A 23396-nucleotide genomic window follows, 5' to 3' on the forward strand; every position below is an offset into this window, starting at 1 on the left:
AATATTCAAGATACACTTCTACCACATCACAGGAGAGAAAAAAAAAGCTACAAAACATAGAAAATTAACCTCTAAGCACCATTGAATGAGTAATACTAAACGCGTCCGCAGACCGTTTCTCCAAGGGTGCATTACTTTATACTGTCTGACAGGCAAAGATTGTCACTTATCGCTGCTTGGGTCATAAGCGTTCAGGTTTTTTGGCCTTTGAAGTCCCCTCTACATCATCAAAGACAGTTTACAACTGGAGTAGTCCTTCAGCTTTACTATGAAATCGTTATCTGACTCGGTAACTGGCAGACGTCAGTTTGCCTTAGGGTCAATTTGTTACACGTTGAATTACCAAAAAATATATAAAAAAAATAAAAAGAAAGTAAAAAGGCAGCCATGAAAGAACAGTGCAAACAAAGGGAAATGTCTCTCAAACAAACCTCTTTATTTTGTGGCTGGCTGGTCAGCACAGCCGTGGAAGGCTCAGTGGCAACTGCTTCAGCATCTGTGGGGGGCTGGGTGGAAGGGGATAGATTCGTGGAATTGCCATACAGCTCACTAATTTCACTTACACTGATATAGCCCTAAAAGGAGGAATTCAGAAGTTAAAAGGAGCAAAAGCCAAAAGACGTGCAAGAGTATTAATGTATCCAGTACGATGAAAGTTAGTTTAGAGTGATACAGCCAAATATTTGTTATCATTGAAATACTTCATCATAAATAAAATTATCGTCAAGCTTTTCAAATGTTGAATACTTGGATTCCGAAAATTGTTCTTCATTTAAACAAATACATTGGTGTGATCAAAAAGCAAATGTACATTAAGTGACCAAAAGTCTTTACGAAAATATAAATGCCCTTTAGAAATTAAGTACCTCTTTCTGGGGAAAGCAGATTGGAGGAAAAGAAAGAACAAATTTTATTCACTCATTTTTTTATCCCACCACCCTCCCCATGTTTAAATAAAATAACTTACCCTGATTTGTTTCTTGTCTAACTTTTAAGCTAGTTTAAGCAAACCAAATAACTAACAGAACTGGGAAGAACTTACATAAAGAAATACCACTGTTACTCTGTAAATTACACTGACACAGCACCTTTCATTTGCAGTGTTTGGAAGTTCCTTCTAACTTTTAGGTGTTACCAGGAGACTTGGGTAAGATGCTGTTAGTGTTAGCCCCGTAGCCACTACAATTTGTCTTTTTTTTTTAAAAAAAAAAAAAAAAACAAACACAGGAGGCGGCAGGCTGAGGAAAGGCACAGACATACCTTATACAGGTATGTCTGTATATACCTGTATATACCTTATACTCTGCCTCATACAGGCAGAGCGTGCTTCTGCCTGCAGAGAAGATTTTATGCAAGCAGATTTGAGATATAATGGCAGAATATAATTATTGCATGTGTTCTGGTGTTAACCGAATAAATGTTATTTAAAAAATAAAATATGGATTCAAATCCCTGGTGTATAGGATGCCGAACTGTAAAAAAGTCAAATGTCCTGACTCCTTATCCTTAGAAAACATGGCTACACAAAAGGAAGAATAAATTACTGCTGAAGCAATGTCATAAAAATGAGATAGAAATATGCTGATTTTTAAATCAAGATGGTAAGCAGCTTTTAAACTGAGAAGGTGTTGGAGGGGCTATGTCTCTATTACTGTGACATGCCAGTATGTATACTTTAGCAATTCAGTAAAAGAAGATGCAGGCTGCTATTGTATTTCTTTTTTTCAAAAATGCATAATTTTAGCACTGGTCATAGAAGGCAGGTTGGAAAAAATATACCAATGCCATTATCTATGGGCATAATTTTCAATGTATTTTATCAGTTATTTCAAACATACACAATTCTGGAAAATTATATAAAAACCATTATATAAAAAACATTTGGTTTAGACTCACGACCCCAGGGGGGATTCACTAAGGGGGTTAAAAAAATAAGCAAATAACAAATGACTGTGTTGTGCATTAGCTCAGGCCCCTATTACATTAGATTAAATAAATGGTTTCAAGTCAGATTAGGCATCCAAGTCATTTTGTCAATGCTGAACTTTTAAACAATATTGATTTTCCTCGTTTATTTAAGTAGTGCGATAAGCATCCTGCCTCTTTATGTGAGGCTGTGTTACTCTCTATTGCTACAGATGCAGGGAGTAAGCTTCACGATGGATGAGAGTTACAAATATGCACTTTGAGGAGTGGCTCAGAAATGTTGGACCACAAACTCAACGGATAGACGAAATGAACTTCCGTGTGCAGGGAGCCTGTTTAAGCCTGTGTATCATTTGGTGCCTGATTTTTAAAGGTGCCAGAACAGTCAGAGAAAAAATAAACTGGACTGAAACAAACATAACACCTTGCAAGGAAAGGCATTTCTTTTATACGACAGAGCCTATGGGGACACTGAGCATGAAACAGATTAACCCAGGCTGTTCCTTCTCTCATTTACCTTAGAGTAAGTCCTAACTGACTTCACTGCAGTGAACAGAACCACGCCACTGAACAGCCCATGTCAATAAAAAGAGTGCCAGGCTCACTTAATGTAGTTGCATTTTGAAATATCTGTAATTAAGCAAACCATTAGGTGGATATGAAGACAAAAATCAGAGATAGCACCCACTCTCTAACGAGAGAATGAACAGATCCACCTCAAAATGAAAAAGAATGAAGCTTAGACTTGCCAGATGTCCTGGTGGGAGATCAGATGCACAGATCAGAGTGCCACCTAGGACACTGGAAGTCTAAGTATCTGCAACATGGCTTGCAGTGAGGAAGGGTGCTCAACCCCACTGGCATGTGATGGAGGCTGCCTGGGCCCACCAGGAACTTTGAGCCCAAATAAGCAAGACCACATTTCCCAGGTGTCAAGAAGACATGTGGTTGCTTTAGACTTCAAGAGCCAAACTTCCTACATAGTTAGATGTGGCAGACCTTGTTCAGGGCTTCGATACAAGCATATCTAGCAAGTCCGGTCAGGCCTCTTAAGCAGAAGTTAATGAAGCAGCCACAGATACCTGTCAGTGTATTTTAAATGCTAGATTTTCCACTTCTCCATTTGTAACTTCATGTTTATCTGCAATTCGCAGATTCATCAAGTCAAGTCATTTATCAAGAAGATAAATATGGGGAGTTAATGCTAATAGCATAGGTGCTGACTGAATCTTTGTGATGGACTGTGGCTTACCTTACACCGACCTTGCTCATGGGCCTTGAGGCTTAAAGCAGTATCCTTAAAGTTCTGAAGTCTTGACAACTGCAGGTAAGCTCTGGGTCTCATTATGCATTACCCAAACTAACTCAATTTTTTGCAGCAAAAAATATCTGGCACCTTTAACTATTCAAAATAGTTAAATAAATAGCTCAATAGGTATCTCACAATCAAGATAGCTTGAAGTCTTCAATTAGATGCTTTTTAAAACGATCAAAAATGTATGCTTGTCACACTTTACTACAGAGCCTTAGAATAAAAGGGGGGGGGTGAGGCAATGATAAAATCTGCAGTGCAAAAATAAGACTGAACTGTATTTGTATTTGAACAGTTATTCCTGGACCTCATTCTTCACTTCAATGAGGTTTAATTGTCTATTTTGAGAAAATTAGGCACACACCATCCCTCCTCCCTCCCCCTAAAAATGATCATTTTTCCAGGCAAGAGATGAAGGCGATACCAGTCACATCTGGGAAAATGTCAAGAGAAGCTATTTTTGCTCACCCATGCATTTGGACTTCCATGAATAGTTTTACAAAGTAATTTCATCACATGTCAAAAAAATTGTATGAATAGGACTTCACTAAACACTAAAATTATTGAAAGTTACTTATTGTAAAGTAAGAAGCAGCAAATCTCTTTACCTCTTTTAGACTATTGGGACTGACAGGAAATCCCTTTCCTCCGGAAAGTGTGGAATATTTCTTTTCCAGATTACAGAGATTCTCTTTTTCCTGTTGAAAACAGACATTTTATGTTAAACACCAACAGCCATGTAAATGAAAATAAATGCTAGCCATTTTCTTAAGCGTGTAAAGAAACATGCCGGGATAGAAGGTTAGAAACTGCACAGCAGGGCTTCAGCTTCATCCACTCACAGCAGAACTGAACAAAAAATGGAGATACAGAATGAAAAGCTAGTGAAAGATTTTATTTAATAACCACAGCCAAACCAAATAGGTCTTCCTTCAGCATTTTGAAAATGCTGATTCTGCTTAATGAACTAAACATGATTTCTCTTATGATTAAAAACATAACGGACGTGAAGGGTTCGTGCCAGCTTCTTATTAACCAGATGTTAGCTGATGTTAAGTAGCTCATGTTGTAGCCCAGCATGGGCTATTAGAAGCCCAACATCTGAGCTCTCTGTGCACTGTTCCAGCAGCCACACAGGGAGCAAAGGCTTACAGCTTCAGCACCTGGGTGGGTGCCTAAGGTTGAGTCCTCTGGAAGGGAGGCACCTCTAAAGCTCTAGAGTTTTCTCCTAAGATATCTGGTGATTAAATGCAGAAGACGGGGGTTTTTTTAAAGGTTAATCGATACAAAAGATGTCCATCACGTTATTACCTACTTACTAGCTTCTGCACAACTGATGTTTTTCTCGTGTTCTACATTCTTTTATTCTATGACATTCTCATTTATTACATGCTAAAAATATTTGAAAGACAATAAATACTTACCCTTTGCAGCATCATTATTAAGTTGTTTTTCTCTTTTACAAAATGATCTTGTTCTCTTTGTGCTTGCTGGACAATGTGATTGGCTTGTTTTTTGAGAGCAGAAATCTTTTCCTAATATACAAAGAAAATAATCACAATTTACATGTTTTATTTTCAAAGCACAAGACAACCTGCAGCAAGGATCTTATTCATGAGAGTTCACTCATTCACATGAGTGAAGGGGTAGGAAAAGACGTTTTTACAAGACAGCTCACTGCTCTGAAGGAGATAATTAAATAAGATTTAGACGCAGTAAAGAGCCCATTTATTCAAGAGACAAAACAAAAGAACAACTGCACATTTTCTTTGATAATGTGGTGAGTAGCTTCCCTATGCTAAACAGAACTGGTTTAGAGATGCAACTTCTGATCTCTGAAAAACTGGTATTTAATTGGTTGAGGTAGGACCTTTACAAATGATTTTAAAAATTAAGGTCTTGTCTTAATCTGGTATTCTATTATTATTTTAACAAAATCATTTAACATCAATCATGAGCGCAAAGTAACTGTAGTCTCCTTTCTTAAAGAAGAAAAACAGTGCTGTGGTACTCTTTGCAGCAAATAAAAGAATTTAATTTTCATATGCAAATATACAAAAAGGGCACAGAATTTTATTTTTGATTTATTTGCTTTTGGAGAATTGCATGATTTGATCTGTGGCAGATGTTACTAGGCCATCATGTTTGCTGGGCTGCGAAAGCTTTTTCAAAGAGGAAAGTTTTGCATTATTTCCTACCGATGGGCAGGTTGTAGATCCATTTCATCCCCTTCATGCTCAACAACAAAGAACAAACGAATTGAGTGTTAATGCTTTTACCTTTCTACTGACAATGCTACGCTGATATTCAGCTACTTCACGCAGGAGCTGTTGTGTCAGATTTTCTTTCTCTTCATCTAACCTGCTTTCATGTTCAAGCTGCTGAAATTCCAAATCTTCAAAGTGTTTGCTTTCTATGTCCAGTAGGTCAGCATCCTTAAGGAAAAAAAAAAAAAGTAATCATGCTCTCACTGACACCAGAGTAGAGATACTTAGAAACACACACAAAAATCAGTCTGAAATGGTATTTACGTATCTCATACAACACGTTCAAACAGGACCTCAATGCTTTTAATGACCTACTCTCATAATAAGAGAAATAAGGCTAATCATTATTTTGAAGTTGCTTTCTCCACCGCTCCTACTGTCCCCCCCAGCTGAGAAAGATGAAGCACCTGGATGCCGAGGGAGCTGGTTTGCAGTGTTCAGAGCAAGCGAGAGCCTCCTGGCGCCGAGGGCACCCTGGCCAGGCAGATCACTCTGCTGTAGCCTGGCTGCGGCACCACCAGAGCCTGAACCCATTTGGTGAGGTTGTCTTGTGCCGAACTGGGGTAGCATCTGCTTATCAACCAGACAGGACAGAAAGTATCATCCCAGTGACACCAGAGAACTGCACACTGAATTAACTAATTACGGGAATACACACTCAAATGAAGGAGTCCGAACTGCAGTTAGAATTTCTTCAGGTCTAGCGCCAGCACCAGCACTGTTTTTATTGCAGTCAGATGAGGCAAAAGATACATGGAGCTGTATGCCATGAGCACACTGCCATCACCACAGCAGTGGTGTCCAACCATGCGAGTTGCTCTGCCAGAGGCTGATCGTGGACCACCAAATTGGAGCTGACAGTTGCTCCCCGTGCAAACACACAATTAAGGACTCCAGTCATCCATCCTAGCCAGGAGGTCTATTACTTCAGAAAAGGTATCAGCCCACTTTTATGCATTCCCCTGGACCAACGCCAGGTTATGTCACGAAAAAGAGGTTGAATGCTGCAGAAAAGACTCAAGAAATAAGAACACACCTCCCTTCCGCTTAGGGATGGCGAGATAAAACTTATGGTGCTTTTCAGCACAAGAACGGAATGCTAATCTTTCTCCTGCGACATCTGTGTATTCATAACATGAATCCTTACTTATGAGTTCTTTGGAACTTACAAGTTCCAAACTTCTGAAGGAAAAGGTGTTTTTAATAATCACAGTATTATTAAATGCTGAGGCTCTCTGAAATAGACACATTGTACATAACTTGTTACGTAAGAAAACCTACATCCTGTAAAGCAATTTATCAATTTAGAGAAATGCAAACTTACTCTTTTTCTTATTTCAACCTAAGTCAAAGGTTAGTGACCGAGCTAAGCAGATAGGTCTGTATAAAGGCATTTAAAACCAGCTTCCTATGTTCCAGGGAAAGACACAGGATGCAGAAGCTAAAGCATCCAAGTTAGTATACGAAACACCAACATCTTCCCATTATTCCCCAAAGATGTGCCTTCCACTTGTAGGAGCTAGTGAAGAGATCAAAATCAAAGATGTGGGCTAAAAATTACAAGCAAGCAGCTACCTACAATACAAAAATGCTTCATTCAAACCAGCCAGCCATCTTCAGCACTCAAAACAAAGAGAAAGGCTTTGCTTGGGCCATGGAAGCCAACAAGTTCAGGCTATTTCATACCCGATAAATTGCTACCGAGGCAGAAGAAGAGACAGACTTCATAGAAGAAAACTGAGAGCCAAAAAAGCAATTGACAGACATTCAACTCACAAAACGCTACATTTTTTGGGAAATGCACTATGGAATAAGAGCTTCATCACATTCTGTACCTCTGTGTCCAGCAGGGGAAAAAAACCAACCCATCTCTATTTTGAAGCCAAGTCCATTTTCAAATTAAAAAACTTCCAAAGGGTGAGTGGCAGTAGCTTAGCTCTACCCGTGTCTGCAAACACAATGCAGTGAGATCACCAGCCAAGCTGGCCCACAGGGACCAAGACCCCCAGCAGCCTGCAGGAGCAGGGCACAGCGGCAGGGGCACGAGGTCTGGCTCCGAGATGTCCTCGCCATGACCTTCACAAGGATCCTACATCGTCAGCCTACGATTTGTAGGAGGATACTTTTTCTTGCTGTAGGTAATGGCTTCGCAAAGCCAAGTAGCAAGTATACTCCCTCCCTTTTATTAAAACAATTGACATCAAAATATTGTAATTTATAATCTCCCAACAAACAACAGACACAATGTTTCTGTATTGCACTTCCAAACCATGAATTTTTTTGGCATCTCCATTACTTCTGTTAATGGCACTGGAGAAAATTTGATGGGAGAGAACCTGGCCCTTACTTCAGGGTATGGTGGGAGCTCCATAGGCCTGCAACATCTGCAAAAATTAGGAGAATTTTATCTGAAGAGTAAGGCATTTCCTAGCATTGGACAGTGTCTTTTCAGATCTCTGCAGGAATCCAGCCAGCTACTCTCATTCTCCTTTTATGCATACCTTTATAAACTCAGGCACATGAGAACAAACAAGCTTTGGCGCTTCCATACTAACAGTGAAGGACGAAGCCTGCTAATTAAATAAGCCATCAGGAAGAACTATGCTTTCCCACAGTGCCTTCCCACAAGCCCCCAGGTTTCACCAGTTTCTGATGAAGTGTCCTCCCTGCCCAACACGGACAGCAAATATTCATCATGGACACTGGGAAGCAGCAACCCCTCAGTAGTCCACACAAAGTGTGGCAGCTGCCCATTGCCAAGCCCAACAACTCCATCCCCACTCTGGACACAAATTACAAAGTTACTGGAGTCCCGGAGATGAAGCAATAAGGGAATTTGTCACCTTCACACCGAACGCGTTAGCAGGAAAGTAGCACAACACACCCTGCTGTAGACTCCGGTACTTCAGAGAATAGAATCATCGAACAGTTTGGGTTGGAAGGGATCTTTAACGGTCGTCTAGCCCAACCCCCCTGCAATGAGCCTTTTTAGCAGCCTCTTGCAATAGGACAAGGAGTAATGGTTTTAAACTAAAAGAGGGCAGATTTAGACTAAATACAAGGAAGAAATTTTTTACAATGAGGGTGGTGAAACACTGGAACGTGTTGCCCAGAGGGGTGGTGGATGCCCCATCCCTGGAAACATTCAAGGTCAGGTTGGATGGGGCTCTGAGCAACCTGATCTAGTTCAAGATGTCCCTGCTTATTAATCCTGGGCTGGGCTGATTTGGGGGGAAGAAGAGATTTTTCTATATTTTGGGTACAGTACTTACAGTAATTTCGGAACTGCTCTCACACTTGATATCCGTTCAAGAGATACTGTGCAATAATTCAGTGATAACTTCTACTGCTTCAACAACAGCAGCTGCAGATAACTTTCACTACAATTGGCCTGGAATAACGCGAGAGACCAACTGGGCATTTAGTTGTACCCCCGCATTTCAAGTTTTGTCCCACTTTCAAATCCAAAATCATTATTAAGCCAACTTGGAACAAAAAAATTTAAAAAAAAATAACCAGATTTATAGAAGCCTCTTTTGTAGTGAGAAAGGACTTACTATCATCCCACAGCAACAAGACTGCAACTGCTTATTAATTTATACATCCAAGTACGTAACTGCATGGGAAAGGCTTTCTTTCCCTTTAATATGTATGACAGATTACACAATACTGATTTTATTTTTTAATGTTACTTACAAAAATCCTTAAGTGTCTCAAAACCAGCAAACTTCTGAGTTACTACAGAAGAATTTAGCATTGTTATTTCCAAAGCTGGACTTTATTACTTTTTGCTCCTTGAAAAACCAAAATATAATTCTGCAAATAAAACAAAATCTAAAGAATATTTCTTATAAAGCAAAAAAAGCCCTTTTTTGGTCACTGCTATTACAGACCTCATTCCTGATACAAACACCCAAGCCAGGAAAAAAAATAATAATAAATCTAGTCTAGTCTGACTTTCAGGTGGCGTCTTGAGCTTGCCGTACTGGTGCTTTGAAAATGACCCCCCCTCCCCCCACCCAAGCTAACTATATGTGCTGTAGAACCCACTTAACATAAATAAATACTAAAATCTTTCCACAGAAAATAACTGTACCTTCACAGACAATATTGTAGCTCTTTCGGTTACAAATAATACAAAATAAAATCAAACTGCAATTAGATTTTATGCGAAGGTTATTATACCAATGTGCAACTGTTGAAAACGCAGGAACAAATAAAGCCATTAAAGTAAGTAAGAGGTATAATATTAAAAATTAATTTTTCAAAGCACAGTTCAGGCTAACAGCTAAGTTAGGTACTGAAAAAAAAGGAAGTTATCCATTGCTTCACTGAGACAGCCATTTACAGCATTGCAAAGGAGGAGAACACAAAAGGATCAAACGACAGCGACAGGAAAATGCAGCTAACACGGCTGATCCCACTGACCAAAGTTCAGTTCCTGCCTTCGCTCACACAGGTAAAGAGCAACGCTCCATCCTCCATCTAAACATCACAACAGCTTCCACACCACCCAGCAGGCCTAAGGGGCTCATTACAGGCAAGCAGCCCAAAGCTTTAAAAGCATTCAACACAAAATGATTTCTACGCCGCCCATTTGTATGCTACTCGTTTGCCACCGTGCACATTATCTATTACAAGCATTCCACACAAAAACATAACCCTGGTGACTATTAACAATTATAAGTTGCAAATATGTTCAGACACTGGGTACTTGAAACAGCATATGTTACACTTCACTCTAAAAAAAAAAAAAAAAAAAAAAAATCAACAAAAAAAAAAGTTAGTGCAATCTTGAAACTTGCTACTGACCCTCTTCAGCTGCTGCTGTAATTGTTCCCTCATGGACTCAGGGCAATTATCAAGCTGCGTCTTCTGCTCGGAGTAAAGCTCCTGAAGCCTCTCTAGTTTTTCCCTCTCAGCATCAAGTTTTAATTTTTCCTGAAGCATGAACCAGAAAATAAAAACACAATTACCTTCAGACCCAAGCAGTTGTTAGTGATTATGACAGTGTGTGGCAAAACCTTAACGAAGACTTGAAGCACGTAGGTCAAAGACAGAAACCTGTTGTTAGTTGAAATGCAATGGTGGGATGCAAAATGATCAAAACAGAACATTAATCATTTTAGTGCGGTGATTAATTCTCTCCCTCATCACGGTGCTTTGTGTCCATGCCTGGATGATGCCGTTAAAGCCTACTGCCCAAACACTTGTCTTGCCGAATGGAAAAAGTAAAAATAAAAAAAAAAAAATGAGGAAATGGTAGCCATGTTAGCGAGGTAACTGATGAAGGAGAGAGAAAAGAGTAGCTTTTAGAAGGGAAAATGGATGGAAGATTATTGTAGTCTGGCAGTGAGGGGAAAATGGATCTTCCCAGGAGGATGAATTACATGCCTGTGTGCCTCTGTACAGATAAGTACCTTTAGCAAGCAGTGAAAAAGCAGAATGAGACAGAGAGTAGCTTGGCCAGGAAATCCTGTTGCAGCAGAAACACCAAGCCATTTAGCAAATTAATTCGTTTGCTTCAGGGTACAGGAACTATAACCTGTTCTCGGGGATCAAAGGGGACTGGCTGGACCTCCCTGGCCTCCTCCAGCTGGTTCAGCTTTCCTCTCGCTCGAGTACTCGGCACACTGCTGCTCACCCTCAAAAGCCTTTAAACTTTAATCCTTTGTAATAAAATACGACATGATTTACTGTGCAGCGCTGCTCTGAAGACTGGCTGTAGACCACTTAAAACTACCTTGTAGACTGTTATTTACCTATGGACCAAAGTTTGGGAACGAGTAAATCAGAGTGCGAAGAATTTTTTCAATGCCTTTTACTTGCATGTACACTGGCCAACATAGCAGATGCATTTTCTTCAACTGAGCAGTTAATAACTGGAAAAAACCCATATGCCTGATATGCCAGGCATAAATAATCAAGCGAGTCCCTGAAGCCCAGTGCTCTGCTACCTTCTAGAGTCACACTGGTATAGTTCCCTTTCCCCCACTTCTTATTCTATAGCTATGCATCTCCTCTCAGATGGTCACTAACTCTCCTTAATACTCAAAAATTAACAGTATCATCCCCAAAATGTCAGCTTCTTTTGGATGCTCCAAGAACAGCTGAATTCTGTCATGGCATCCACTCATTTGTCCTCTTTCCAGTCCCAACTATCATTTAATTCTAAAATCAAATGCATGGCTCAGCAGGTGCTGTATGGTCAGACACCCTGCAGCACCCTGACAAACACGCCGTAGAGAAGAAATTTGTTTTAAGTGTCCAGCACTCGTTATTTCAAACTGTGGGATGGTCTTTCGCCAAAACCTTCTTTATTGTTCCTGACAAGGTTCCCAAACCCTCACACATGGCAGAGGCACAGAGGCACAATAACAAACGTGTATTAGCTGCCTGCTTTCTTTATGGTTCTCTAAACCTGAGTGGGAGCAGGGGCTAGGATTTCATTTTCCCGGTTTTTAAAAACAGCAACAGGAAGCATTCTCATTCAAGCCCAGTGTCAACCCAATTCCCAGCTCTGTTATTTTCATTCACACGTGCAGCTTCACAGCTCACGAACAAAATGCTGAACACAAAAGACTTTTTTTTTTTTTTTCTTAAGCTTGTAAAAATGAGCAACTGGGCCAGCATATTCAGTTACCTGGACTTCCTGCACTAGCCTCTGTCTTACAACAGCAGCAGGCTCAGGGCTCAGAAATAGGGGGGATGTAGCACATGTAAGCTGCACAGTGAGGCAGAGGCACGCAACTCTTGAGAGGTCACCTCTAGACCTCTGTCCCCGAGGAACCCCATTTGCTGAATCATCCTTCCTTCCTTCCAACGTGGAAGGAAATCTATGAATAAACTGGTGGTTCCCCTCCTCACAACCTTGCTGGCCATTTAACGCTCAACCTACGGTCTGCCACATTGTTTGTGGCTCTCCTTTTCTGCCCACCTAGCAATCTAAAGCAGCGAGGACTTCTCCGACCTCAACTGCAGCGTCGTGCCTCTGAAGCTATTAATAGCGCTCCTAAATGCCTATGTGCTGCAACAAGCGCGCTCATTCATTAACAAGCAAGTTAAAGCTCAGGCGCGAGGAAACATCATCAGCAAGTATAAAACTCCCTGAGAATCCTGCCAGAGATACTGTTACTTCCCTCAAGAAATTAGAAATGTATTCCTTTGAGACTGAAAGTGATACTCATCTGGTCTATTTATAGCATAGGAAGTGCTAACATCCCACCAAACTGGCTCCCTTCAAAATGTGCAGCCTTAACAGGAAATATCCCTTTCAGCAATGAGAAGCATTATATGTTTTGCAGCTGTGGAGTTAAGGTCGCTGCCATCTCTGGCTCTGCGTCGGTAAAGTCCGTTTAATTCACAAAAGTAATTTGATAAGTAAATGACTAATCAGAATTTTTCCATACGGTCTCTTCCATGAATGGATCAAGGTGAGTTCTTTTAGAAGGGAAAAGATTAATAACTCTGCAAGCTGAGTGCAAGACGCAGCTGAGGCAGGCCTGCGGCTGACTCCGCGGGCTGTTTGCCCAGGAGCGGCCAGCGGCAGAGCTGTGAACACAACCCACGCGCTCCAGCCGCGCGTCCTCGTCTTTACCACATGAGCTTGTACTCCTTAAGCATCTCTCCGCCGACAACCGCTTCCCAGCCCCAGCGTTGACTCTGGAGTCGCATTCACTGTAGTGTGGCTGAATTCTTAACATCCTCTTTCCATAGACAAGCAGTACAGCTCAGTAAAGCGTAACATCTGGTCTTAGCCTACCGCCCGACTTGCCCTACGGTCTGCCTCTAGACACATGTTAAATGAACTTGGGGTCAGCCAGGACTGAGTGCAGGACTGACTTGTTTTTTGATGATGCTGGGACACAGCTTGGATCAGATTTGGAGGCTATCCAAATACTGGGTGGGACAGCAATAGAAAAAATTGAGGTGCGACACTGTTTCCCAAGAGCACAGACATAGGATGTCAGCAGAGCACCCACAGCATGGACATGAGCCACAAGTGATCAACACGGGTCACAAAAGGAAATCAACCTTCAGATCTGGTAGGATTGATTTTAGGGCAAGGAGAAATTAAAATAAAAGAATACATATCCAACACATCTCATAGATGATGAGGACATAGAGGAGATAAAAGGACAGTGTTAAAGACAATCATAGCCCCTAGAAGAATGGGAACAACAGAAGGAAAGAGAGACACCAATTGCTTCAGTGTTGTCTCCTGTGGTTAAGGATGCCCTATGCCTGATCAATACTGCTACTTAAACCCCTAGCAGGTCCCCTTCTGCAGAGAAGTTCTGCTTTTCAATTTGTCATTCATCATGTTCTGCTACTGCAGGCAGGCAGGCTACAGTTGTAGAACAGCATCTGTCTGCACGTATCTGTGCCTTCCGAACCAACCTTCCTGCATAAACTGGTAGACTGTGCGGAAATGAGTCAGAGTAAACGTGGATGAAGCAGAGAAAGCCTTTCGAAAATCCAGACAAGAGTTGGGGGAAAAAAAACAAACCACAAAAGAAAGCAAGGAACCTATCGTTTTTACCAGGTCACTGTGAAATGGATTGTATGGCTAGGTGAATTGGGCTCACTCTACAACCTTCCAAACCCCCACTGCCAAAAAAAACCCAAAACAAAACAAAAAAAAAAAACAAACCAAAACACAACAACAAAACAAAACAAAAAAAAACCCAAGGTATGTGCTATTTTCAGAGAGAAAGAGAAACTGCAAAGAAACCTACAAGCCATAAACAAAGAAAAAAAAAATACTGAATGCGTTGCCATCCAGCAGGCTCTTACACTTCCAATGTTCCAGTCTGAAGTACTCCAGGATCGTCCCCAGTCCAACTCACCTGCAACTCATCATGTTTTAAGGTAGCAATGTCTCATTACTCAGGCCAAGCTTTAGATCTGCACGCCCTGTCTCTCAGGATGGAATCAGCTACTCCCACAACTTTCACAGGTTTCTGAGAAACAAGGAGAAGCACATGCAGTTCTTCGTTCTGAGAAGCTTCTCCATCTCATCTTCATGCTTTCACTTCTAGCCAAACTTTATTCTTTGACTCTCCAAAAGAACATCCCTCCCCTTCTCCAAAATAATCTACAGCAAACAGAAGGACTGCAAAAGCTAGAAGTGGAGGAGAAAGAACAGACTACAGAAATGATTCCTTTCCCCTTGGAAGTGGTGCGATGCTACAGAGTTTGTCCATTCAGTAAAATATTTTGGAGAGTAAGTGGAAGAGCAAGAAAACTGATGAAATTGGCCTAACTCTTACCATGAATTTGTAAGAAAATAGTCTAGTCCCCAACAGAAAGTAGGCTAGGAAATGTTATCTGCTCTTCAGTAGTTACTGAAAGGGGCAAATGGTACACAGGGGGAAAGTGTTAAACCTGAGGTCCACCAACTCTTTGAGAACTGCATATTGAAAGCATTTCCAATGCTATGGCTATACAAGTTAAACCTCATACAACTCTTGATTAAAAAAATACTGTTGAAATGAAAGAGCTCCTCTCGTGCAAAACTGCACATGCTCCTCTTCTATATTTTTCAGACTCTTTCCTGCATTCCTTGCTCTCTTTCAGGACAGAAGCATAAAACTTGTCACAATTTAGTTATTTGTCACTAAATCCCTGTAGTTTTCATGCAAGAAGCTATTAACAGGTGGGGGGGTGGGAGGAGAATGCCAGGCATGTGAAAAGGAGCATAATACAATAGAAGAAGGCATTTCACAATAGTTCTTTTTACTGTATGAGTGGTGACTAATTTATTATATGCATCATAACAGACTGTATAGAGTGATGGCATTTGTATGAGAGATCTCAATGGTTTTTGTTTCACATGCATGTATAAATCTATTGTTAAAAAGCATTTTAAATCACAGTAAGTAATCTCTCTGCAGTAAGTAAAAAAATCACAATAGTTGAACACATTAACATTGTCCTAAAACAACTCAAGTTTTTTGGAATTTCTAAGCTCATTCTCTGACCATTGCAACGTGTTGTTCTAGTGAACAGATGGGGAGGCAAAAGAAAACTCCTGATTCTAGAGCACGAATGTAGAAGAGGAAATAACCATCCAAACCAGAAGAAAAAAATTTCAAGTGAGAAAATTAAAGTTCTTTATAGTCTTCAACATCTAGATGACATAAGAGGATTTCCCTTAGTGGTACAACCTCTTCTGCTATTTCCCTCATAACTGTTGTAAAAGAAAGCTTGTGAATTCAGATTTTTCTCCTTGAGTCTTCGTAATAATCTTTCCTCATGAGTGTTCTCTCTACAGAATAACCTTATGTGGATATATCCAGTGGATGCAAGTATTGCTCAGAATACTTCATCTTGTGTATCTTGTCTTAAGGAGTTTAAAAATGTTATAGGCACAATAACTCATCCATTTAAAACACTTGCTTCCATCTTGCTGAACTGGAATCTGACCAGGAAAGATTTAAAAGGCAATGCTATGAGGCATAAATTCATCAGACTCATCTAGGATAAAAAACAGCAGCAGGAATTTTGAATCCAGAAGAGAAAGGACTGAGGAGAGACCACCAGTACATTTAACTTTGATTGCTGCTGTCCCCCTTCATACAGCTGCTCTTTCCTTGGCTCAATTCGTGCAAGTCTTTGCAGTACTAATTCAGCAAAGAGGCCGAGCTTCAAATGTTTTGGCATGCCTGGGATATTCTGTTAATGACTGAAAAATATTTCCACAAAAGCATGCGGACAAAATTAAATGTATTCCAAAAAAAGATGAGTTATCTACTGCCAGCTGCTCCTGATTTCTGCTCTTGAAAAGGGACAGGAAACCCAGTTTGATAAAAGAGTTCCAGGGTACGTATTTCCACCACGACATAAGGCGAAGGTCCTCCAGAAAAAGAGGAATAACCTTCCTCTCCTAAAATGCAGTCTAAACCTTTGCACAAATAATTGTTTTGAAACTCTCTGCCAAAACTCCCATTTAGCTATGATTACCTCCCATAGCACTTCTGCTGAATTCATTACTCATTTTCAGTTATTCCTGTTTTATTCATGCTCGCTGATCTATTCTTTCTTTGCCTGGCGATGTATTTACTTTCAACCTCATGCTGTAACTTGGAGACATCAGGCATGGCGAATCATTAAGCATCCTTCTCCACATATGCTGGACCGCATGTTTTAAAACTACGCAGACTAATGAAGCACTGTACGACAAGAAAGTACTTTGCAAATCTGGACTACATCCAATCGGGGAAATACAATTTTCTCCAGCTTCCTTATAGACAAACGTCAATCCTGAACTAAGTCTTGTGACTGAAGAGTCACTGGGAGGAAGTTATAAACAGGCTGAGAGAGTTGGGGTTGTTCAGCCTGGAGAAGAGAAGGCTCCAGGGAGACCTTATAGCAGCCTTCCAGTACCTAAAGGGGGCCTACAGGAGAGATGGGACGGAACTCTTTATCAGGGAGCGTAGTGACAGGACAAGGGGCAATGGTTTTAAACTAGAGCAGGGTAGGTTTAGATTAGACATTAGGATGAAGTTCTTTACAACGAGGGTGGTGAGACACTGGAACAGGTTGCCCAGAGAGGCAGTGAAGGCCCCATCCCTGGAGACATTCAAGGCCAGGCTGGATGAGGCTCTGAGCAACCTGGTCTAGTTGAAGATGTCCCTGCTTACTGCAGGGGGGTTGGACTAGATGGCCTTTAAAGGTCCCTTCCAACCCAACACATTCTATGATTCTATGATAACTGTAAATAGCACCGGGGACCTGAGGCATTGTTCCACTTGAAACAATAGCAGCACTATTGTACACCGACTGTATGGTAACATGAATGACTGCCATGGTTAATTAAAGGAAGCCAGGTCGAGTGGCAGGAAAAAAGGGAGATACCTCATCTGCTTGCTTGTTTCTGGGTACTGCCCAGCTCGGCCCTCTCCAGAGCAGGCTGCACATAATGTAATTTTGTCAAAATCTGTAGCAAAGTTCTTTCCTGGAGAGCTTCAAGCTGTACCTGTCAAACTGTGTTACTAGTGACTTTTCAGGGCTGTCCCTGCACAACTGGAATTTGCAATTAATATCTTAAATGCTGCTATTTATATACATAGTTGGTCATCTTTTCCTGTCAATAAAACCAAATATGCAGTGCACGGTAGTTAAAAAAGAAAGAATGAGACGATTATCGGCTGTGTTCAAGAAGCATGACCATGGGGGCAAAGCTACACCTTCCTCCTTAAACTAACACGATTTCCAGCATAGCTGAAAGCACAGGCCATGCCAAACAGCATTCCCATTCTCCAGCTCTGGAAGGAGCTACCCCAGCCAGGACAAGAGAGTCCTGTTGGCACTTGTACCTGGCAGAGACGCACCACAGCCAGAACTACGCTGCGCTCTGCAACGGTGCCGAAAGGCTCTGTCATCTTCTTTTCAAAACAGCAACCGCTCATAGCTCTTCTTTCCAAAACCTAAGTAAATCAATCCTAATTGTTTCTTCGTTCCTTACAATGTGTGTGGTGGCATACTCGCAAAAGCCAGGGAAATGCTTTCAACTCACCACAAGGTGTGCGCTACAGTAATCTTCCCCACCGATTCAATCGTCCTTCCTCACCATTGGTTGTGTGTTCAGGTAGGGCTGAGCACACGACCCAAACGAGATCAGGATGCAGCATACCATATAACATACAAACCCGCTCTGCACTGCAAAATCCACTCCTGATTTACCAGCGAGGTGCTGGGACACAGACACACTGTACCGCAGCAAAGAGCACGCTGGCACAGCCCCAAACTGAACTCACCACTCTCCTGCCTTCAACTATGTTTTCTACTCGATTCTCTTGCCTCACAAGGGCTGGAAATCGTAGCTTTAAAACCGTGCAAAAGTTGGCAAAACTTTGTATCCTCATCTAAGTAAGTGAATTGTGCACAGGGCATTAAGAAAAAATAAAAATCAAAGAATTGGGTAGAACATAGTACAAGAGCTTTCACCTACAGTCTATTTCAAGTACAAAACATGGCCCAGTGGTTTATGATGGCTGTAGTTTATGATCTCTCTTTTTAAGAATTTCACAGGTTTTTCAAACAGGTGCATGGGTAAAGATGAAACACAACCAGGCAAGGGTTTCCTGTCGAACAGGTGCCGAGATCAGTGGCAAATTCCAGGAGACGCTCAAGTCGTTCCAGAGGCAAGTGCCATCATGTACGGCACTAATGCCCCAGCACCATTTTGTGAGTGAAATTAACTTTCTCTCTCACCTCAAGATGACACCATGCAGCGTATTCAGATATCACTCCCTTACCCTGACAGAAATGCAACCACTGCCCAAGCGGTGGGATCCAACAGCTTCTTGCCAGGAAGCACCACCAAAACCAAGACCACCGGTGTTATCAGGGGTAGAATATTCAGGCAACTAGAAGAAACTGTGACCACTGTGGGGACACACTGGGACACTTGTTCTTGGAAGAAACAACACAAAACGTGCCATCGGCAGGGTGGCAACTACTGGCCAAAACCCCAAGCCTTAATTGTGTTGAGGAGGTCATAAGTTTCAAATTATTGCAGCAAAAAGGACCACATGCCACCTCTACCTGAGCACCCCTTTTCGGGGAGGGGGGGTTGGTCCTGTGCTGCTACAGAGCCAAGATGTTGCCTATCTTGCACCAGATCTGCAGGGCTGCAACCTTAAACGCACAGACAAACAAGCCCAGCTTTAAAAAACACTGTTGTTTCAAGTCAGCCCAAAGTTTTATTTGTTGACACGATGAGTGCCATCTGTTTTGCTGGCTGACACTACTTTCTCCAGAACACTTCAGCTGTCACTTTATATTTTGCCTGTTTGCAGAAGCTTGTCTCCCATTTCTTTTTTAAACTTTCATGTTTATGCAATACTTTCAGACACCTTCCAGAACAAAATTTCTGGACTCTCCTAGGAGTTTATTTCTACAGAGATAACTTCAGTATTAACTGAGCCGTGGCTTTAAGTCTGGAGCACACACTCACAGACAGGGGTTTGTTTGTTTGTTTGTTTGTTTAAAAAAGGAACACAAAAGAAAACTAAAATATTGTAACTGATCTGACTAGTGGCATGCTTCATACTGAAAAAAAAAATGTTTTGAGTGAACTTGCCTTTTAAATAACAAAAGTGCCTTTTCTAGGCTGCTCTTCATGTTTCAGTTCAAAAAATTTAAACTAGACCTGGCATTTTAATTTTCTGACTGCTACACACTATGATTTCCATCATAGCAGTCAGGAAATCTAAACAATCTACAGGTTTTAGAATAGTTTCCATTAGTTTTGTTGAACTTTGAGCCTCCTAGAGAACAAATATAAAAGACAAGATCTCTTGAATTTCTGGATATGGTATTTGCTACCACCAACCAGAACTTCTAGCACCATCCTTTTGGAGGGTATCTGCTGGCAGCATCCTATCTGCTGTTACCAACTTCAAACTCAACTTTGTACTAAAAAACAAGTATGAAACACGTTCCATAGACAACTTAAAACACGACCACAGGCAACACCGAAAGCCGAAGGATCACCGAGGGATACACGAGAACAAGGAAAAGAGCAGGCAGGAGAGTCCATGAAAGTTCAAGCTTAAACTGGATGTGTGTTGTCACTCCACAGGGCAGAAAGGTGGGAGCACCGTTCTCCTTCTCAGACACAGGCTCGATGGGTACAGCCGCAAAACAGCATTCAGGCTCACGAAAGGGTAGGCAGAAATTGAAGACAAAAAGCTCAGAATAAAACAATGCAAGCTGTAAGGCGTGAAACAAATGGGAAGTGTGAAAGAGCTAAAAAGGTGCAGCTTGTCTAAGCAAAAGCAAATAATGCAGAAGACTTTCAGATTATTTCTCGAAAGCTTAAAAAAAGAGGGGGAGAGACTAGTTAAGAGTATTTCCACCAGTGACAGGTTTAAATTATGAGGTAGAGGATGAAATTTAAAAAGGAAACATTACTGTCTGGAAGCCCTGGAAAAACTTCCTGACCTTGAGGTATTCTTGGCCGTGGCACATCCCCTGTGGAGAAGGGAACTGCCCGCCCGGAGAGGCCAGTGGAGAGCCTGCCAGAGGGAACCAGCACTCCTGGGTTGGAGCGGGACAACTTCATCTGGCAAGCCCTTTCCATTTCTGTACTTAAAATCTTATTGCAGTGCTATCCTATTTCACAAATATATGCTTTTATATATATATATATATATATATATATTTATATATATATCTCTGTTGCGTATTAGACAGCAATTAAGTATCTGACTGTACAGGAGAACTAATTAATTCCTTTGACTTAATCCCAGAGAGAACATTCTACAGTATTAAAATTGTCAGTCAGCAAACAAAATAAACCAACATAATTGCTTTTAAACTGCATACTTGACAGATGTCTTACATATCGTTCTATATAATATTAGACAAAGCCATCTTCTGAAACCGCAGCCGCCTTTCATTCTATTCCTTTGCTGATAAAGGATTATTTTTTTTAAATTTAAAATATGTAACCTACAGTGGAGGATAGTGGAACAGTTCAATTAATACTGTTCTTTTAAACAACAGATAACCTAAATCCAACCCCTACACGGATTTTTTTATTAATCAGAAATATCTTCACAGTAAGTCGTCTTTTTACTTAAGTGTACTATATTTTGCTTGTCAGCATACCTTGGAAAACAAGACTGTTAGAGGGAGATGATGGTGAGACAACTACTTTTTTTCTTCGATATTTATCACGTAAATTTACTTATAGACAGTACTTCATAAAAAAACCTCCATCAATATGTTAATCATACAAATGTATTTTGAAGATCAAGTGGAACAGAGAACACAGCTAGCTAAGATAACTCAATTACCTTTGTCTTTTCACCAATAACATTTCTCTCCAGCTCAGCTATTTTTCTGTTTAGATGATCCAATATTTCCTTCTCTTTCAGCAGCTCTGTTGTTTCAGATTTCTGTTCCCCATCCAAAAGGGCACATTCCATATCCAACTAGGAACACAAAACATTTTTCAGAAGCAGTCCAGATTAAGAAGAAATCTTGATACACTCTGGGGGAAGGGGGGTGAGTTGGTGATTATTCACAACAGAGAAACTTTTAAAAAATAAAATAAAAAACAAAAATTAAGGTTTACTCCCACAAAAGAAAGTTAAAAAAAAGAGATCACAAATCTGAGAAAAAGTAAAACTGCAACATAAAACACGGCAAAATAAAGTCCAAACCAACTTTAGTTTGAAGATTCTTTTTTCCAAAACTTTTTCTTTTCTAACACTTCTCTCCCGTGCTTCCTCCTGTTACGATACTGTACCAGCTCTCTGTGCCCAGGCTCCGTAGGAAACCCTTCTGGAACAGCTGTTTCTTTCCTGTCGCTGATAATTGGAGCAAGCACAAGCCAAATGCCTGGCCAGCTTAGTCTGCAACTGTGAGATTCCAGAAGGCAAGCGGGTGCCAACATACCCTTGCCACTGTAAAGCCAAGGAGGTTTAAAAGGAAGTTGTCTCACTTCCTTTCTCTTTAAACAGTCACAGGAGATGCCACCATAAAACTCCCAAGCGACACAAGGTATTTGGATCAATTGAGTGACCATTCAACAAGACTGTTCTAATTCCACTTAGGAGTATAACGGTTACAGCTGGGAAAGGCTAATCTGAGCATCACATCCATCTCTCTGCTGGGGAAAAATAACCTTCACAGTAGGAGACCGCCAGGTCCGTAATTCTGTGCCTAATTCTGGTGAAAAAGTACAGAACGTGAAGGCTACATACATCCGTGAGTTCCCTATGTACTTGCTGAAGCCATCAAACTTATGCTATGTAGACATACCTAACAAGCAAGACATTTAAAACCAAAACTATTTCATACCTCTCTCGAGGATTCATCCATCTGGTCATTTAAATCTTTGATCTTCTGCTCAAGTTCTTCCAAGTTATTTAGGATTACTATGCGCTCCTCCTCCAGTCGACCAAGCTCCTGCCCTCTTTGCTCATCGCTTGTGCATTCTGGTATCTGCAGTTACAAGTTACAAGAGGTTCATTAGAAACAGAGTTAAACACTGTCTTTGCTTCCCCCTTTCATAGCATGTTCATATTTTAGACAAGTACTGTACTGCTGGGTTTGAACCTCTTACATATTTCATATCTACTATATTGCTATTTCTATATTTAGAAGGTGTACAAGAGAAACAAACATGATACTTTACTTCCAGGCACTGGAAGTAAATACTATACTTAACAGTAAATCCTATTCATACTACAGGAATTATTATAACCTTACCTTTGAGAATACTTCACATGCTGTGCTATTTAGGTTGTAAAAATCTAATTTTCCCTTATAAAAATAACACAGATAGATGAAGATGCTTTTTACGTAAATTTCAGCTGCTCATATAATAAAAGCCAGGAGGTAGGATAGGACATTTTTGTAACCAGCCATAAGATGAGCAGCTTATGTAAAATCAGGAAAAAAGTCGGTTCTGTCTCCCCGGTTAGCACCGAGGAAGCAGTACCTTTAACGTCGCTCTTTTCGTTGCCAGATAACTGTGCCAAGAATTGAACAACATTATTAAGAAAATACCTGTGATCTTCTACCAGCAAAAGGCTAGATCAAAGAGCATTGAGTTTCAAATGTATTCTTCATGTTCATCTGACCCCAGGGGCTTGCGATCCAATTACTCTGGTAAGGCTGCTCGCTCATTGTCCCCAGCCGGAATTAGGAGTGGGCTGCGCTAACCATGGGGCCGCACAGCCTTGCTCAGAAGAGGCTCAGCTCAGCTACCGAATGGCTATTCTGAGAGCGGGCATTTTATCCCGGGACAAATCTGATCTCGATATTTTAAAAACAATGAGCTGTGTTTCATTAACACAGTTGCTTGTTACCGCTTTTCTCACGGCTTAGCAGAACAGCCTTTACGATGAATGAATGAATGGTATTCCTTG

General features: G+C 41.0%; 1 protein-coding gene across 5 annotated transcripts in view; it reads right to left on the bottom strand.

Annotated features, from left to right (window-relative positions):
• PHLDB2 (pleckstrin homology like domain family B member 2) overlaps nt 1-23396 on the bottom strand; it is a 127797-nt gene that overhangs the window by 23147 nt on the left and 81254 nt on the right. For 3 of the 5 annotated variants that reach the window (XM_063349110.1, XM_063349102.1, XM_063349093.1), the window contains 7 exons: nt 22324-22467; nt 21315-21452; nt 10318-10446; nt 5518-5673; nt 4663-4773; nt 3847-3936; nt 432-575 (listed from right to left, as the gene is read on the bottom strand). In XM_063349110.1, the coding sequence (XP_063205180.1) occupies nt 432-575; nt 3847-3936; nt 4663-4773; nt 5518-5673; nt 10318-10446; nt 21315-21452; nt 22324-22467 (912 nt within the window). The remainder of the gene's footprint in view (nt 1-431; nt 576-3846; nt 3937-4662; nt 4774-5517; nt 5674-10317; nt 10447-21314; nt 21453-22323; nt 22468-23396) is intronic. The other 2 variants (XM_063349118.1, XM_063349125.1) reach the window with 2 other exon arrangements.

This window comes from Chroicocephalus ridibundus, chromosome 1 (assembly GCF_963924245.1).
Source record: "Chroicocephalus ridibundus chromosome 1, bChrRid1.1, whole genome shotgun sequence".
Lineage (NCBI taxonomy): Eukaryota > Metazoa > Chordata > Aves > Charadriiformes > Laridae > Chroicocephalus > Chroicocephalus ridibundus.